The sequence below is a fragment of the Sphaerodactylus townsendi genome, linkage group LG02 (genome assembly GCF_021028975.2).
Source record: "Sphaerodactylus townsendi isolate TG3544 linkage group LG02, MPM_Stown_v2.3, whole genome shotgun sequence".
Lineage (NCBI taxonomy): Eukaryota > Metazoa > Chordata > Lepidosauria > Squamata > Sphaerodactylidae > Sphaerodactylus > Sphaerodactylus townsendi.
Window position 1 is genome coordinate 91,761,746 of NC_059426.1, and position 19,179 is coordinate 91,780,924.

Consider the following 19,179-nt stretch of genomic DNA (forward strand, 5'->3'; position numbering starts at 1 on the left):
AGGAAAGAAATGGGAATAGCAATAGGTAAAAATGGGAAAGGTGAGCAGGTAAAGGGAGGTGCATAGGGAGGCCAGCTAAGATAGAAACTGTGGCTGTCCTCAACTGTAGGCCTGGCAGAACATCTCATTGTTACAGACCGTGTGGAATTGCACCAGACCAGGGCCAGAATCAAAAGGGCTCTGGCACTAGTTGTGGACAGTTGGAGATCTTTCTGGCCCAGGGACCACCAGTAAATTATTACCGGCTGAGCATAATGTTCTTTGGGGTGTGTATCAGGAGAGGCGGTCCCACTAGTATGATGGTCCCAGATCATTTAGGACTTTAAAGGTCAATACCAGAACCTTGAACCTGCTCCAGTACTCAACCTGAAGCCAGTGCAGCTGGTAGAGCACCGGTTGTATATGCACTTTTTGTGGGGTTCCTGTAAGGACCCGTGCCTGTATTTTGGACCAGCTGAAGTTTCTGAAGCAACCTAAAGGAGAGTCCTGCAGAGTAAATTACAGTAATCTAATCTGGAGGTGACCACTGTATGGATCACTGTGGCTAGATCAGGGCGAATTAGGAAGGGCACCAGTTGTCTAGCCTGAGTGAAGATGAAAAAATGGCTTCATCTGTGACCTGTGCCTCCACTGAAAGGAAAGTATTGAGAATCACATCTAGGCTGTTGATGATCGATGCTGGTGTACTGATCCAGCTTAGCTTCCAAGATCTGATGAGATCTGGCTATGTTGTACCATTCCACATCCCTTGTGCTGTAATACCTGTGTAATATCCATCCTAATTTTGGCGACATCTATCAGCACAAGTTAGAAGCTTCATGTCCAAAAGAAATAAACAGTCAGTGTATAAAACACATACATTTTTTGCATTGGCTTAGTGGGACAGCAAAAAGCACACTTAGTTGTTGTTTAAAGGTGGCTATTTCTATCTTTGTGGTAACTGTCTTATGTTAAAGGATTACAAGGTTTCTTCAAACATTAAAAAAACTATTGTGTGTATTAGCACACTTTTAAAATGAAGAACAGAACCCTGTAAGATTTTCGGGTGGTATTAATTGGTATATTTTTAATGAATACCTATCTTTTCAGGAATCTGCAATGCAAAAAAGCAGTTTTAGAAAATAATGCATATTGTAATTAGTGCAAGCTTTTTAAAAAGATGCTTTGAAGTCCAAAACATTTTTGAAATTCAAATGCGGAATGGAAATAAAGGAATCTGCACAATAAAAGGGCACTAAATCATGTCCAAAATCTCTCCCATTTTTATGGATGTAAATATATGCCATAATTAGTGGAAAAGTAACATGAGGCGGATGGTTAAGTTTATTCCTATTCTCATTATGTAAAATAGCTGTGATCTTTAAAAAAAACATAATGCTGTTTCTTTGTCAAGCACTGTTAACAAATAATGAATTCAGCACAGTTAGTGTTTGGAAAGAGCTCGGCCACATGGCCTCCTCCCACATCCCTCCTGTGTGTCTGCTGCAGAGTCTTTGGGGGCATGTAGATTCTTTGTTTCCTTCATTCACAAAAAAGCTATTGTAATGTTTTCCCCTCCTTAGATGCGATTTTATTGCATAACAGAATGAGTTTTGGCAAACAAAGTGCAGCTGAGAGATGGGGCCACTGATGTAGAGTAGACATCTTTAGCCAATTTTTTTTCCAGTCAAGTTTAAAACAGATCTGCATAGGAGAGGGGGAGAAACCCCTTCTGTTTTTTTTTCTGGTTTCTTCTAAGAGGCCCTTGTCTGCGCAGTGATCTTGATGGCACTAATGCAAAATTCTTTCCCAACTTGATGCAAGAGTCTTAGTGCTCCTGAATGAGTCAGAGAGCAGCTGGGATGAAGAGTGGCTTGGCCTGGCCATCAAAAGCTGAGCCATGTGGCAGATCTGGAAGCAGTTCCAAAGCTGCAGTTCACAACTGGCTGTGAACTGTGCCAAAGATCCAGATGCTGCTGTTGAGGGAAAAAATTGCTTCACCATTGGGACTGTCTGCCCTTTGATCAATGTTTAGTGAGAAGGAAGGGAAGTTTAATATACTCATATGAATGACTCCTCATTGCAGTGCACAGCAACTGATGCCTTCGTGATGTTTAACAAGCGACCCTGCATGTTCAGTTTTAACTGCTGAATATTTGTGTCTTAGTTATGCAGCTCCCGTAAGAAATCCTTCTGTATTACTGCTTTTCCTATCTCTTTGGGGTGGGAGGGTTTTGTAATTGCTCTGTTTGCTGCTTCCTGAAACTTTGATTGAGCCAAGGTGCCAGCCTTCCTTTCTCTGAAGACCAAGGACATTTATGGATAAAGTATTCTTCTTGTTTACAGCCAGTTTTGGTTTCATTACATTCTGATGTGGTCTTTTATGCATCATATTAGTTGATAGACTTAATGGGCAAAACATTCAGTATTTCACACTGACAACTCTATACATTGAAGTATTAAGGTGTTATATTGTTATCTCCAGGGAGTACAGCACAAAGGTTTATGAGAAGGGAAGTAAAATTTCCTAACATGCTGATCATGGATTGGCTCTGAAATGAAATTCCATGGCAAAATTCTTAAGTCATAATATTTTTTTTCTTTTGGTTAGGACGCAAAGTTAACATTCCTATTTTATGAACAGGTGGAAAGCAGATCATACAGTGAATCTTTTATTCCCATTTGATTTGTTACCACTGCAGCTCAGATTTTCTTCAAATAAGGTGTTTCTTCTCCTCCAGCCAGTTTTTTTCTTACTGGGGGCAAAATGCTCTTGAATTAATTTTTATCTACAGTGAGAACATAACATGCCAGCTTTGCAGTTCAAGGTACATTGATGGAAAGCACAGGTTAAGAAACGTTTCTTAGTCAAACATCCATAATTTGTTGTTATATTCAGGCCCAGTAGCAGTTTAGAGACCAACAAGATTTGGGGGGTATAAGCTTTCAAGAATCAATGTGTTAGCACTATTTGCAGACAGCTCTAAAGCTAATAAGCCACAGCCTTCAGAATAAAATAAAGAAATAATTTTATTCAAACCAACAAGGGTCCTGCAAGCATCGGGGAAGCCACACTCAACTGAGCGAAAACAGGGGTTTTTTAAGGGTACAGACAGGGTACATCAAAACAAAATAGTTCATACATTCGAAAGAATTACAACATATTGAGAGCAATCAAGGTGTCAGGAAACTCCTCAATGTTCTCCCGACCCCATTTCCTCTTTTTCTCCTCCTGGCAGCCCCCATAGCCTCAAATTTTCCTCTACGTTTTCTCCTTCTTACCCACCAATCAACCAACTTTTAATCTGTCCCTCATCTTCATCTATACCCATCTTTTTCTAGAATGGGGAACCAAAGCTGTTTAAATCATTTTCTTCTCTATTTTATCCTCACAAAAAACTGTGCGGTAGATTATGCTCACAGCATTTGACTTGCCCAAGGTTTTCCGAGGGGGGAGGGCTGGGGTGCCACGGGGGAAGGGGGAGGGGCCTGGGGGCAATTTGCACATTAGAGTGGGATTGACAGGACTGGTAATTTGAATCTCCCAGATGCTAGTCTGAAACTCTAGCCACTATACAGCAATGGCTTCTGTGGAGTGACTGCTATTGAATAGTAGTAGCAACCAGCTAGACCTGGGTGAGTCATCCTACTTGGTTAGTATCAAGTCACTGGTGGTTGCTGCCATGCCTGATCCTGATGAGTTCTCCCTCAAAGGCCTAATCAGCTCTGGAAACTGCCCTGCCCCCTCCACACTAGTTTTTACTCTCAGAAAACTCAGTATTGCCTGCTAGCAACAGGCCATTTTCTCAGGCCATTTTTAGCCTGTACTGTGAACAGGCCTTTTTTTCAGCCTGAAAAAGTTCTAGGAAAAGGAAAGGAACTAAGGTAAGTGTGGGAAGGGGGGTGAGGGGCTGGGGGCGATTTTCCGAGTTGGGGGTGCCTGGGGTGCCACGGGGGGAAGGGGGAGGGGCCTGGGGGCAATTTTCTGCCCCCCAGGCATGTGCATGGCTCACCCCCTGTCCCCTTGTAGCTCCGCCACTGCAGGTGCTACTTGGAGTCCTTCTGTTTGCCTTATTTTATTTATTTAAAACATTTATTAGCAGCCTTTCCACGTTCAGAAGACAGCTTGCAATATAAATAAATCAGCAATTATTTTTTAAAAAGCACATAAAAAACCACAATTTAAAATTTCCAATCAGGATTGCCAAGAAATAAAATAAAGTAAAATAAAAGTCATCAGCTGCATTCTACAGGTTGACAGTAAGAAGGCTGGGCATACCTCTTTAGGATGTTGTTCCATAACTGTGGGGCTACCACCAAAAAAAGCCCTGTGTGTTCACCAGACATGCTTCTTTGATTGGCAGGACTTGATATGCTGTACCTGCTTTCTCTTTGAGGTAAACTTACTCTGACTGGAAAAAACAGCCAGCCTAAATTTTCAGAAAATTCTCCACACACAAAAGGACAGACATAGCAACAATGCTACAGCAATGTAAACCTCACTTTTTGCAGCCAGTATTTTCCCAGGAGTTAAGGCTGGCATGCCCTTCTACTGTTTTGTTCTTTGGGTTATTACACCTATCACAACCCAGTACTACCCTTGCTCTACCCTCTCTTTTTTTAAAAAAATGGTATTTTGACATCAGTATGTCTCATTGGAAGAGGGAAAATAATGAATTGGAAACTTTAATAGGAACCCTTCATTTCTTCCCTGCATATTCCAAGCAGGTTTAAAGATAGCCAAAACCAAATATGAAAAATAAAATACCTAGAGCCTAGACTGCTGAATTACCATTCAGCTTTGAGAATGTTTAAAACTTCATTGATTCAACTAAATTGATGCATGGTGTTGATTGTTGATTTCACATAGGCCTGTTCCGCACAAGCAGAATAATGCACTTTCAATCCACTTTCAGTGCACTTTGCAGCTGGATTTTAATGTGCGGAATAGCAAAATCTAATTGCATACAATTGTGAAAGTGGATTGAAAGTGCATTATTCTCCATGTGCAAAAGGAACTTTTGTAATAACAGAGTCAGCATGGTAAAGTGGTTAAGAGCAGGTGGACTCTAATCAGAAGAACAGGGTTGATTCCTCACTCCTCCACTTGAATAGTGGATTCCAATTTGGTAAACTGGGTGTGTTTCCCCAATCCTAAATATGAAGCCCACTGGGTAACTGTGGCGTAGCTATGGAAAATGGAGCCCAGGGTAGACTCCGAATTTTCCACCCTGTACCTCGTGCACCCTGCCCCCAGCGTCCCACTTACCTTAGCTGGCGGCCAGGCCTGGTGGGGTGAGGGGGAAGGAGGGGTGTAACTGGGTCTGGGCACAACGTCGGCTCGCCTGGTGGGCCATGGCTGTGCTCTCCAGAGAGACAGAGAGCACACCCACAGCCCACCAGGCCAACCGACAGGTGCAGGCCTCATCCTGGGGCGTGGCTGGGCCTAGGTGTGAAGTGCACACACCACTTGGACAGGCCTCGTCCCGGGTGGCACATGCATGTTGCACCTAGGCCCAGCCATGCCCTCCTCCTTCCCGGAAGTGTCGGAGCAATTTTCCGCCTCCTCCCCCCACGTGACACAACGGGTGCCACCTGGGGCAAATATCCCCACATGTCACCGTTGCAGCTACGCCTATGCTGGGTAACCTTGGGCTGGACACAGTTCTCTCAGAACTCTCTCAGCCCTACCTATCTCACAAGATGTTTGTTGTGGGGAGAGGGAGAGAAGGACTTTGTAAGTCGCTTTGAGACTCCTTACAGTTAAGAAAAACAGAGTATAAATCCAAATTCTTTATTAGAGAGACTTTTCTCACTTACATTTACATTATAGTTGCAAGCAAAATATGAGATATGCAAGCTCAGGTCTGTTGAATAGCATCAGAAAAAACAGTAGATAATCAGATGTTTAGTTCATATGGCTGATTAGAAATTGAGCCTTCATCTCTCAAGATTATATTTGGTGTTCTATAAAAAGTCTTCCTCTGCTGCTCACAAGCACAGGAGAAAAACAATTCACCTTGTTCAAATCTTGGCCATCAATTAGTTTAATCAAATTATCTTAGAGTAAAAAGATGAAGACTGTGATGATAAAACAGCCCCCTGATGTCTTCCAGAAAGTTGCTTTCACAACGTCCTACATTATATCTGTGAAAGGAGAGGAACTAGAGTTCAGAGTCATAGCAAGAGTCAAGTCTCAGAAGCTAATTATCCTGAGAATGACTGCATATTCCAATATGGAGTAAATCATCTGCCTCCTTAGCTAGAAATTTTTGCCTGCCACCAAAAGAAACATGTTACTTATAAACCAGACAAACATAAACACAAATCTGTACAGGTCAATTCAGTCAATGGCTTTGGTCGGCTGAGATTCAGCAATATCTCTAGAGATAAGAGCATCATTGATAAAGAACTGTCAACAAGAATAGTTGTGATGTTCAGTTATCTGTTTTTGTTGCATTCCCCTAGGGTCACCATGCGTGGCAAGCAACTTAATGGCACTTAACACCCACATTACCTTGCATTGTATGGAAAGGATCATGCCCTTGGTTTGAAGGATAGTAGCTGAAGACCAGGAGGATGGGGGAACCGGTTGGTGATGCTGGATGGTGGAACCAGAGCCTCCTGGTCAAAAAGGCATTAGTATCTTCAGTGGCAAAGTAGGGATTCAAAAATGGGTTTCCCAGATCCTAGTCCAGCCACTACAGCATGATAGCTCTCACATACCAGTGAGATCAGATCATCACAGATGGGTTTGATTTGCTTACTGTACTCTATTCTTTATACTGATACTTCACTCATGATGCATAACAAGGGTCTAGTATTGTAGAATGAAATATGCTCTAGCTGCTTTGATCAGAGACCTCAGCTTAGTAATAAGTGGTAAAAAAGTAGGAAAAATTAAGTACTGAGTATAGTATTAGTAATTTAAAATAGGTGTGAACATGGTGGTCACAATTTGATGCAGATTTAGAGAAGGCCTTTGAAATAATGGGATAGATGTGCACTTATTTTTGTTATGGATTATGGCAGAGGTGTTACCACCACAGAAGGCAGCAGGCAGGCTTACTCAATTCCTGATGGGAGGGATGGGGAATATTAAGAGGCAAGAAACTTCAGAATTACTCAATAAATTTTTATTGAAGCCAGCAGCATCTCTGGTAGCGATGGTAGGGGATCGATGAACTGGTGAAAAACAGGGGTTTTTAATAGGAACAAGCATGGGAAGGAGTGTCTCCAAAACAATTCAAAATATTCAGACATAAATACATCAATTTACAGAGGATTGCTATCGTAATGGCAATGTTTTAGGATTTTGACATCTGTTTCCTCAGACCGCACCTAGACATTCTGGTTCTTTAATGATCTAACTAATACAACAAAAGGAATCCTTTTACAATATTCTGTGGTACTTTTAGAAATGCAGATGTTTTCTGTAGTCTTCAGTTGTACTTGAAGGCTAAATGTGCTTGATTGCGGAAGACAGGGAGTGTCTTATGGCGAAATTGGGTGGAGCAGGATAGCTTATCAGTGTTCAGAGAGACAGAAATTCTACTTCAGTTTAACAAACATTGTACAAAACTATCTTCGTAAAGGCTTTCAGTCAAATAACATCACAAGCTTTATAATATCATTTTCCTACAAAACATAAACATGCAAAAATAGAAATACAGTGCAGTAAAAACAGGTACATTGGGCTCTTTAGGGCTGAAAGCATGGATCTTTGAATACAGTAATCATTCTCGTTAAGGCACACACCAGGTATTTTCAAGGACCCTTGGGGCAGACTACATGGTTTCCTGCTATATTCCTTCAGGGAAGGGCTATCCTTTCTGCAAGTCAAAAGTACCTTTTGGTTCTTCCATGGGCTTTTGTTACCACATCCGGTGTATGTGACAGCTTGCATATCAGCACTTTTGTGAGGTAAGGGTTTGGGCTGAATATGGCTCCATGTGGGATTCTGGGATATAATATTGGCCAAAAATCAGGGAGAAATTATTATGCCATTACAGAGGTATGTGTTTTGAATGCTTCTTCACATTATCTTTGCAAATGCTATGTACCTCATATCTGTTTTTCAGTTGTTGGTATTCAAAGTAGCCATTCTATCATGGAATGCATCTTTTACCTGAAGATCTTGTCCTATCCAAAAGTGGGGGTGGAGAATGTGTTCCTTTCAGGTCAAAGGACTGTTATCTTTTCTGGTTAATTTTTGTGGATCTTAATTATTTGATTTTGTGCCCATGATAATAACAAGGATCCAACTGCAGACCGAAGCTTTTGCATACAAATGATGGTAAAGATAGGACCCCTAGTGTTTCCATTGTATTTCTGTATCTTCTTAATTTCAAATCAGTACCTGAAATTAGAAACAGTGTTAAGAGCTTTCATGTTTAGAAGCTGAGGCATTAGGCTTTGGAGATAATAGCGCAGCTGTTCTCCTTGGCAATAAGAACTGTTCTAGGCACTCTGGTTGAAATATGCCTGGGGCTGCAGGTGTGCTCTCTGCATCCTAGACCTGTCTTGCAAACTTCAGCTTCTTGTCTTCTGCTGGTCATTTCCCCCCTACCATAATGGGAACTGGTACATTTTGTTTCTTCATGTCATGGGGGTTTTTTTGTTTTTAAAAAGTTTGTTTTTAAAAAGTTTGTTTTTAAAAAGTTTTAAAAAGTTTTTAAAAATTTTTGACTTTAAAGTAATTTTCAAATGTGGAGTTTTTAATAGTGGCATGCTAAGATTTCTTAATTATTACTCAACAATACAAGCAGTTGAAAGAACTTCTGTTATCTTTTCCTGCAGGCGGACTTAAATTGCAACATTCAAGATGATACAGGAGCATTCTATGGTGTAACTAGTCAATATGAAAGCTCAGAAAACATGACAATCACCTGTTCCACCAAAGTCTGCTCATTTGGGAAGCAAGTTGTAGAAAAAGTAGAGGTAGGATTTGCATACCTGCTGTTTGGTTTTTAAAAAAAATTTGCTAATGTATAAGATTTTTCTGCTTAGTAATACCATTCCACAATGACTAAGATGTGTGTGATGTAATTCTTTATACTGATGCCATTTCACTATCTTCCTTTGTTTTCCATCTTATTTATGCTTAGTTTAGAAGCATGAGCATAATAATAATAATACAGAATAATACGTACTACAGATGTACATGATCTTTTTATGTGTTGACTCTAAGGCTCTTTCCGCATGGGTGGTAAACAGCACCCCAGGGTTGGCAAAAACGCCGTCCCTGGAGAGGCATTTGTGTTACCACTGCTGCTCGAGTAACATTAAGTGATTTCAGCTCAGGCAACGAAGTGAGGCGCAGGAAGCCAGTGTTCTTCAAAAGCAAAGTATTTTATTCGGAAGTGGTTGCTACAGCTCAGGCAGGGGAATCACGCTCTCGTGGACAAGCACAAGAACTTTTATACACACAGATCAAAGGGGGCAAAGGGACAGGTAAGGGGGCAGGTCCCTTATCTTACAACAATAAAGAAACATCAACACATAAAAAGAGAGATACAGTTACAACTTTGTGAATGGGATCCTGAGATCTCGCTGTCAGGCTTCTTCCCCGGAGACTTTATGATAGTGCTGAAACAGAGAGGGGAGAGTGTCCATTCATAAAACTGGGTGAGGCTGTTAATGCACGGAGGTAGCTGGTTATCAGATGGGCTGCTTCCTTGAGTTATGTCCTGAGGCTCCCGCGCCTCAGTCTCGCAACAAAAGAAAGTTCAACAGTTGGGATATCTGGGGTGCCGGCATCAGATTCAATTCCAAAGGGGTCTTTGTTTTCGCTAAAAGAGTTTTACTGGGTGTTGGCCCAAACTGACTTCCAAGACTAGCTTCCTTGGCTCTTAATATCAGCTGCTACAAGCTATTGCTTTTTACTAACAGATACAAATATCAAAAATAACATTTCCTAATTTTAACAAACTTACAATAAAAGAGCATAAATGAAATATCCTAACCTAGCATTGACAAACCTTAAATCAACTGTGAAACCTAGCTAAGATATAAGCCTATAGGACAGACAATAAATTCAACACTGAGGGGCTTATATTTAAATCCTAAAAAGGATAAAAGCAAGAGGGAAGCCATGTGAAACATTGGCACAATCACATATACACGTTCTTTCCAGGCCTTATGGAGGCTTCTGGGCAACACTGGTCTCTTTGCTCTGATCCTTAGCCAGTGTAGTTCAGTGATAGGCTCAGGAAAATATTTTCCTGGCAGTAACAGTCGCACAGCAGGTGCTACTGCAACCTCCACAAGCGAGGTTTTTCAAAAGTGGCACCTTCCACCTGCTGCCGTGCAAACGGCAGCGGATGGAAGGCAGCGTTTCCCTCCCACCTTACCCAACCGGCATACCTGCTCCTGCTGGCTTCCGTCGCATTGTGGAGGCCAGGGGACACACTCCTGTGGCCTCCGTCTCCAGAGCCATTGCTCTGGCCAGGGGTGTGGGTCCCCTGGCCTCGACAACACGACGGAAGCCAGCAGGAGCAGGTAAGCTGGCTGCAGAAGGTGCAGCCTGTGTGAAGGCTGTGCCTTCCCCTGCGCCCCTACTGGGACCATCTGTGCGCCCCTACCAGGACTTTTTATGCCAATGCACCCCCATTCAGCGCCTGTGCGGAAAGGGCCTAAGTGTTTGGGTATCATTTTGGAGGGTCATGCTACCTGTTCTCAAAATTCCAAAACTACTCACAAAATTAACAAGATTGGAGGATCTAGGGTTTAAACCCTCTTTGGCCATGATTCAGTTAATCCAGGGGTCTGCAACCTGTGGCTCTCCAGATGTTCATGGACTACAAATCCCATCAGCCCCTGCCAGCATGGTCAATTGGCCATGCTGGCAGGGGCTGATGGGATTTGTAGTCCATGAACATCTGGAGAGCCACAGGTTGCAGACCCCAGAGTTAATCATTCTGGCTTCAGGGGAGAAGCGTTCTATTTCCACAACAGTTCCCAGACAGCTTTTTTCTGCTTGACAATAATTTCTCCAGTTCTTAGACCATACCAGTTTCTGATGAATGGCTTGTATGCTTAGATGACTCAACTTTTTTCCTGTAGATTGAAGGGTGCTTTTCTTTTCCTTCAGAGCTCTTGGTGCCTCTCCAGATCTGTAGGCCTGTGTTTAGTCTACTTATTAATCTATCAAGCTGGGTGTTCTGCCTCCTTCCCTCATGCCACCCTGTTATGTGCAGTGAGCAGACAGAAGAGGACATCTGCCTATTTTCACTCAGCATTCCATATTCAATATAGAGGCAAGGAATGCCCGTGTGCAGATGTTTTTACCCCATCCCCAGTTCTGATGTCTATATCAGAGTACTAACATTTGTCCAGTGTCTTTCCTGAGAACTGTATGTCTTTATTACACCTGAAATTTAATCATCTGGATTCAATATTTTAATTAGAGGGTCTTAAAGGTTTTGCACTAAGGTCAGTTATTTCATGGAATTAATCGGATCTTTTAAAAAACAAACTAAAAGAACTTTAATTCATCAACATGTCTAATTGCATTATAATTCTGGACTTTTCTCTTTGTTTTTCATCCTAGACTGAATATGCACGGTTTGAGAATGGCCGGTTTGTGTATAGAATAAACCGTTCTCCAATGTGTGAATATATGATCAACTTCATCCACAAGCTCAAGCATTTGCCAGAGAAATATATGATGAACAGTGTGTTGGAAAACTTCACTATTTTGTTGGTAATGCTTCACTTTTACTTGCCAGTTTATTTATGTGAACCTTTGCCTTTTTTAATCTGTTTTCAAAAGCCAGTTTAGTATAGTGGTTAAGAGCATCAGACTAGTATCTGGGAGACCTGGGTTTGAATCCCCACTCATGAAAGGGAAGCTTGCTGTGGATCATTGGGCTGGTCACACTCTCTCTGCCTAAACTGCCTCACCTGTTGTGAGGATAAAATGGAGGTGAGGAGAATCATGTCAGCTACATATAATAGTCTACCTCTCATGTCCTCAGAATACTCTTAATTTCTCTATTAGATCAGATGCCAGCATTAGAGAGGGGCGAAGTGTGTGAGAGTGAGATATTTTATAACATCTGAGGATTAAAACCAAATTGTTTGATTTTGTGCCTATGGAAGCAGCTGACAAATTTCTAACATACTGCCTTTCCCCCCCTTAATCTAAACCAGGTTGTAACGAACAGGGACACGCAAGAAACCCTACTTTGCATGGCTTGTGTATTTGAAGTTTCAAACAGCGAACACGGCGCACAGCATCACATCTACAGGCTTGTAAAGGACTGAGCAGTTATTTATAGACACATTTCATTATAGCTCCTTATCAAAACACAGACTGTCTACTTCAACGTGAAATGGCAGTTCCTCTGGCTGAGCTTTCCCCTGCATTTTTCTAAACCTCATTTGAGTGTGTTCATACATTGTAGCTGTGAAATTCTGGTACAGTTGTACAAATTCTTTTTAAAACAAAGTATTCTTCAGATTTATAAAATCACACCTCTTTGGGGAGTATATTTAAGGATTTCAAGGCCTTTGTGCAAGTTTTAATTTTGTTGTTGTTGTGTTAGAAAAATATAAGACAGTGTATTTGCAATGGGAAAACTTTAACAGCAATTATAAGCATTTGAGGTGTTTTATCTAAATTAAAAAACATGTTTTTTAAGATGAAAGTGAAATTGAAATGAATTTTAACTATGTGTAAATTAGAACAATTTTTAGAATTATCTTGATAACTGATTACTGTGGATGATACAGACGAATGTAATTCACTAAATTATTTTATAACACAAACTCTATTTCTGTTTGAAGCCAAAAGACAAACATAGCCTTAAGAAATGCCTGATAGGAGCAGACAAGTCCTAAATGTAGACAAAAATGTATTTTTTTCCTTCCCTGTGTTCAACTAACCTTCTAATCCATCGAACCTTTAAAGCAGGTATTGCAAAGCGAAATTTTCTCCCTTTACTAATCATATCTAGTGTATTTAAAAAAATATAAAGTATTGTACTAATAAGGGCATTTGATTATTTAATTTAAAAGATGGCTCGTTTTGCAATAACTAGGTAAATTCTGAAAAATTAGATTTATGGTGTACGTAATCTTGTGTGGTTATATTTTATAAGAGAATTTTTGGTTTTATTTTTTTCTTTTCATCATGACTCAAGAAGTTGTAACACCAAAATTAGTAATTAGCAAATATGTGGGGGGGGGGGGGGATAAAGTGACCGCTGTATTACAATTATGTTATCAGCTGAAACCACAAAGTGACTGTGGTTGAGAAGAGAATTGGTAAACAAGCAAAAGGTTCATCTGTTTTTAATGTCTTTTGAGTGCTGGAAAATTATAGACACTACTAGGTAAAAAGACACACTCTTTCAGGAAACTTCTAAATTTTGTGATCTTCTAAGATTAGTACAGTCTATCAGCAGTGTATGGTAGCCTATCAAACCTTTGATAAATCTTCTGTTTTGCCTGCCTACCTAGAAATCAAGTATGTAGGTAAGGGGGGGTTCCCTGGTTTAAACCCCCACATTACATGTCCAAAGCTCTCCCCCCCACCCCCGTTTGTGGTATTTTTATATTTTAAAGTGTTTTTTCAGTTTTTGGCCTGCAGGGGGCGCAGTGTTTAAGCTAGCAGCACCAACATTTCAGGGATTTTTGGGAGACTCTCCTGATGATACCACCCAAGTTTGGTGAAGTTTGGTTTAGGGGGTCCAAAGTTATGGACTCACAAAGGGAGTGCCCCCATCCCCCATTGTTTCCAATGGGAGCTAATAGGAGATGGGGACTACACCTTTGAGGTTCCATAAGTTTGAACCTCCTGAGCCAAATCTCACCAAACCTGGGTGGTATCATCATGTGAGTCTCCTAAAGATACCCTGAAAGTTTGGTGCTGCTAGCTTAACAATTACACCCCTGACAGCAGGCACCCCCCAAATTTCCCTAGATTTTCCTTTTAAATCCACCCCTTTCGGCATGAATCTGAGGTACCTGGTTTAAACATTGAAAGTGATGCTGTTTCAGGGTTGGGGAGAATCCATTCCAAAACAGCATCACTTTCAATGTTGTTTAAACTGGGGACCCCAGATTCTCCCTTTAAGGTGGATTTAAAAGGAGAATCTGGGCTCCCTAGTTTAAACACCATTGAAAATGATGCTGTTTGGAGGTGGATTCCAGGATCACAGCAGCTGCGGGGGGGGGGGGGGCTCAGATTTTGCACTGGGCTCCATTTTCCCTAGCTAAGCCTCTGCCTGGAGGGGAGGGCAGAGGGACTGCCAGTTGCCGGCTGGGAACCCAGCCAGTGCGGGGGTCGGGGGCAGGGGAGTCTGCCGTCCATGGCCTCAAAAAGCTGCTTTTATAAGCACTAAGGCCGGGGGCGAGGCTTGAGGAGGCATGGCCCTGCCCCCCCGAATCCCCCCCCATAAAAAATCTATACCTACGTCCCTGCTAGAAATCAAATCATGCAGTAGTTGCCAAATACTTAGCCAGGCATAATGGCTTGAACCCAATAGAGGCTTTCTGCAGAGAGAAGGCATTTCCATTTACAGACCATGATTCCTCCTGTTGCATCCCAAAGTACCCTCCCACGAACATACATAATGCTGTTTCTGCTGCAAACTACATGTCAATGACAGTCTGGATAGGGGAGTCTGCAAAATTTGCAGAACTTGTTTCCCTCTCCCCCATTCTATCCATGGAAATTCTCCATGGGATTCAAACCAGTACATGGCAGGTGGGCTGCCTTGACTTGGGGGCTTCACAGTTTTGCAGGACTGTCAGACAAAATTTGTTAGCTCATTGCTATGAGATCTCTCCTAGTGACCTACATGTGAGGGACCAGGAAAAATGGAATTAATTGGATCCATCCCCTCCTATGTCAAGTCATTATATGTGTCTATGTGCTACAGGCCCATAGTCTCTGTCACCATATTCAGGGATGTTTGAAAAATAGTATTTCCAATTATGAAGATGGAGTTGATGCATACAGCTTATCTGTGCATATATACTGTGCATTGTTTGTGAGACAGGGTTAGCACATCCAGTCCAAGCCTCTTTCTGTACATTGGCCCTGCCCATGTGTATGTCATGTAGTTTCAAGCCATAGAGCATCAGATGTACACTGCATTGTGAAACCAATTCCTTTTTCATATTTTTCAGAGTAGCATGTCACTGTCTCACTGCTCAAAAACTCTTAACAAAGGGGTAATTGTAGGTATACAGTTTTTTCTAGCGTTTAAGTCCATTTCCAAGGCATATTTTATAAATATATAACCTTTTCAATTAATAATAAAGATTGGGCAGTTATTTGGTCAAATGGTTCGCAAGTAGTAAACTGTGAATAGTACAAGCAATCTAATGCGTGCATACCTGTTCATAAAAACTTTGTTCTGAGCTGAGTTTCCCTTTTTTCTTTTTGTTCACTTCACACACTCTTCTGTATGTGCCATTTTTAAAGAGCACAATATTATTTTACCACAAGTATAACTCTTAATTAATTTGTTTTGAAGTATTGGCATATCACAATATTAAGAATAAATAAGAATCAAACATCTCTTTCTCCATTTGTGCAAACTGAACTGGTCATGGTTGTTTTGTAATTAAAAAGTAAGGAGTACAAAAGCACCACTTTACAGTTTCCATTCTAGCTAAAATGATTTTTCCAGTATCTTCTTCCCTCAGATACAAGAAGCTCCATAATCTAGGAAATGTATGGGTTAAACTATAAAATATTACATATCTATAGGGATTGTTTTTACATACACATTTCTTAATGCCCCTATTTGAAAAAATATACATTGTGCAGCTTAGATACTCAATATATATTCTAAAATATGCAGGCTGTTGCTGTGTATACTTTTACATAAAATCCTGGTGATCTGTTGCACTGTTGCAAATGTTGATCTTTAAGATTGGAGAGTGTTATAGGCATAAAAATCTTATTTTGTTTAAAACAGCCTCAAGATTTCTGTAATATCTGATTGTGAGAACAGGGCTATGGCATTTAACTTACGGGAGACTACGCAACTATGACTGGTTGCAAGCAGGCTGATAACATTTGACAGTGTTATTTTTAAGGCAGATGTCTAGCCAGGTGCTGAGATGCCAGGTGTGCCTACACCTGGCTAGGAAGGTGTTAGGAATTGCTTAAGAGACCAATTTTAGCCAACTGAAACTTGCAGCTCATTGGAAAGTTGAGCATCTTTTCATTTACAGATATTAAGACAGATGAACCTCTCAGTCAGTTTAACTCTGTGAACTGTAAATAGATGTTTGTGATTGGGTCTTTTTATCAGTTTTTGAACACTAACTGGCAAGCACTGCATCTTTCCTATTTCAAAGCAACCCTTTATTTGAAGCACTTGGTGTTAAAAATAGAAAACCGTTCTTTTTAAAATGTTATCATTTATGAGACTTTTGGTTTTGATGGGTTTTTTAAAAAGTTTTTAATTTTTTTTAACGTTTTAAAATAATTAATACACCCCAAGCCAGTTCCTTGAGGCATATTAAATAGATGTCGGTTTGCAAAACCAGGTACACTTTTTGTGTTTAATATAGTTTGGGACATGATTATGTAATAACTGTGCGGTATAAAGAATCACAACATCTCTTGCTGTTCGCTTTTGAAAAACATTAGGGGAATATTTTCCTTGTTTTTGACTTTATGTGGATGTAAATGATTCAACAATCCCCCTTCCCCCAGTGCATGTTTCTTCTGGAAAGCCTTAAGTCTGTCAGATGTTCAGTGTAGATTGTGTAGTCCAAAAGGCTGCCTATAAACTGTGAGCTCTTTTGTAAGCTGGAAGCATCTCTCTTGTTACTGTTACTCTGTGGTAGGAACTTCTTTATTCCAAGCTGCCAAAGCATTTCAATATGCAGTGCCTTAGTGCTATATTAGAAGTACATTTTAAGCTCTCATGCCAATCTTATGAAATTTATTAACTGGTTTTTTTAAAAAAACAAAAAACACACACCTTTTGGAGAAAAGCCTTTTTTGACTACTTGGTCTAAGACACCAATAAGATAAGTCGCCCACTCCAACCCCTTTCTACATATGTGGAATATCTATACCAAAAGGAAGCGCTGTATCACTAGCATTTTCTGCAAAAAGTGAATTGTCCGAATTATGCTGCCTTCTTAAATTCTCATGACCAAATACTTAAACCTTTGTGACTCTCTGCACTCTTGCATGCAAGTGCCTTTGGTTTTCAAATTCCAGCTTAGAAAAGTGCTGCCATAATAATGACAATTTGTAGAGACCAAAAATATTTAGAGATCACCGTAATGCCTTTGGTTTATTGGAAACAGTCAAAACTAACAGGCCTCCATTCTCAAAAGAGTACCTGTTTATAGTAGCATGCTTTCTGCAAATCACAAGAATACATAATGCTCGAAAGCTATTCTACATGTTGATCAGCTGTGTGTTGTCATTTCAGCAGCGTTGCTGACTGGCACTTGGTATGTTTATGATAGGAAAAGCATTCAGTATTTCACTTTTGCCATGTCTTTCCATCCAGTCTAAATAATCTAAATAATGTGAGTCTGTATAAGTGGCAGAATTTCAGACAATGGACAAATGTGACATCATTGCTGTAGTTGCTCTGAATCTGTGAAAACAATTTTCTTTTTTATTCTAAATTTGCACTTATTTTGTTTACAAAGTTGAGCAGTTGGATGCCTAAATTGAAAATGAAAGTGCAGAACAGAATCACCTGACAAGTGTTTTTAAGTAACCAGCTGTTAGGATTGAATAATAAATGCCATTTGATGAAAGGAAAAAAAAAACCCTTAATGGCACTACCCAGAACTTTCCTTCTATGGAACGATATCCCTTTTTGTGCCATTTTAACACTGCTTGTAAATTTAGCCTTACCATTTAATGTTTCAAAGAGACAAAACCGTTTTTAAAAAAATCATTGAAAACAAATAGCATTAAAACCAAAAGTTGGCAGAGGGGATTTTAGCTGTGGATACACTTTGTTTTAATAGACAAATAATTTTATTTAAAATTAGAGTGTCACCCAAAGTGATTAGAAATTATATCCCATCCCTGTTTCTTAAACATGTATACAGATCAATTTTATTCTTCAAAAATCTAAAGGTTTTCTCTCACCTAGTTAAGGTTTGCTTGGCCTAAGAAATACAGTATATATTTACAATCATCCATTGAGACAGATAAAGGTAAGCAAGCAGCTGGAGTATATTTTGTTGCAAAGGAATCATTTTATTTATTGTCTTACGTACAACATTTGAAAAAAAAATGGTACCATTTGTGGCAGTTGAAATATAGCTTACTTTACAAGTGTAATTTCTGTACTTACTTGAATTCTAGAAAGATTTATTTAGGTACTGTACCACTATGTTGAATAGTTCACAATGCCTATACCTATGCTACTACTTTCTACCAACCTTTGAGCCCATTCAGTTTGGCAACTCCACTGATCTCAAGCTCCCTGTTTTTGTCCACTTCAGGTAATTAAAAGTAAATTATTACACTGCAGGAATTGGTTGAGAAGTGGAAGTCAGCTTATAGTTGACAAAGTTATCTGTCCCAGTCCAGTTCTTAGGACTTGCTTGCTCTTCTGTGGCTACATTCAGACTTCATGTCAAACCATGTTAGCTTTCCTGTCATTTAACTTGGTCTTCTAAATTCATACCCCTTGGTTTGTAAACTGCATATAAAGCAGAAAACAAGATTTGAGGTAGGTTTGCAAACCATTGCTTGTTCTGACCCAGATTTTGTCTTTACTGTCATTTTGATTGTCTGAATCAGCAGACCATAGCTAGGATCATAGTTAGCCTGCTGTGTTGTTGGACACACAAATTGTATTTTTTTGGTTCTAAATAATAGTTAACACTGTTAGGCTTGGCATGATTTCTGAATTAATCCAATGTTGCTGACAGTTTAGGATTACTTAGCTACTGACCAATGCGCCATGGCTCACATCAGCTGTGTATGTCATACTACATATCTTTATAGGGATTGATATACACACTGCTCAGTGTGACTGCCACTGAAAAGCTCTCAGTTTCCATATGGATAACATTCAGTGCCTATGTCTCATGCAGTGCTCTAAACACCACAGCTGTACACCCTGGGCAGCCACAGGTGTACTGTGTGGTTTTGGAACAAGGCATGTGGTTAAAATAAATGTTATTCCCTGCTATGTTAATAACCAGAACAGGAAAAGTTTGGAGGCAGCACCTATGAGTTGTAAATAA

At 40.2% G+C, this 19,179-nt stretch overlaps 1 protein-coding gene across 1 annotated transcript in view; it reads left to right on the forward strand.

Annotated features, from left to right (window-relative positions):
• TEAD1 (TEA domain transcription factor 1) overlaps positions 1–13,572 on the forward strand; it is a 159,782-nt gene extending 146,210 nt beyond the window's left edge. The window contains exons 11-13 of the mRNA XM_048484579.1: positions 8,779–8,919; positions 11,531–11,683; positions 12,133–13,572. Coding sequence (XP_048340536.1) covers positions 8,779–8,919; positions 11,531–11,683; positions 12,133–12,246 — 408 coding nt within the window. The 3' untranslated portion in view covers positions 12,247–13,572. The remainder of the gene's footprint in view (positions 1–8,778; positions 8,920–11,530; positions 11,684–12,132) is intronic.
• Positions 13,573–19,179: the final 5,607 nt, after the last annotated feature.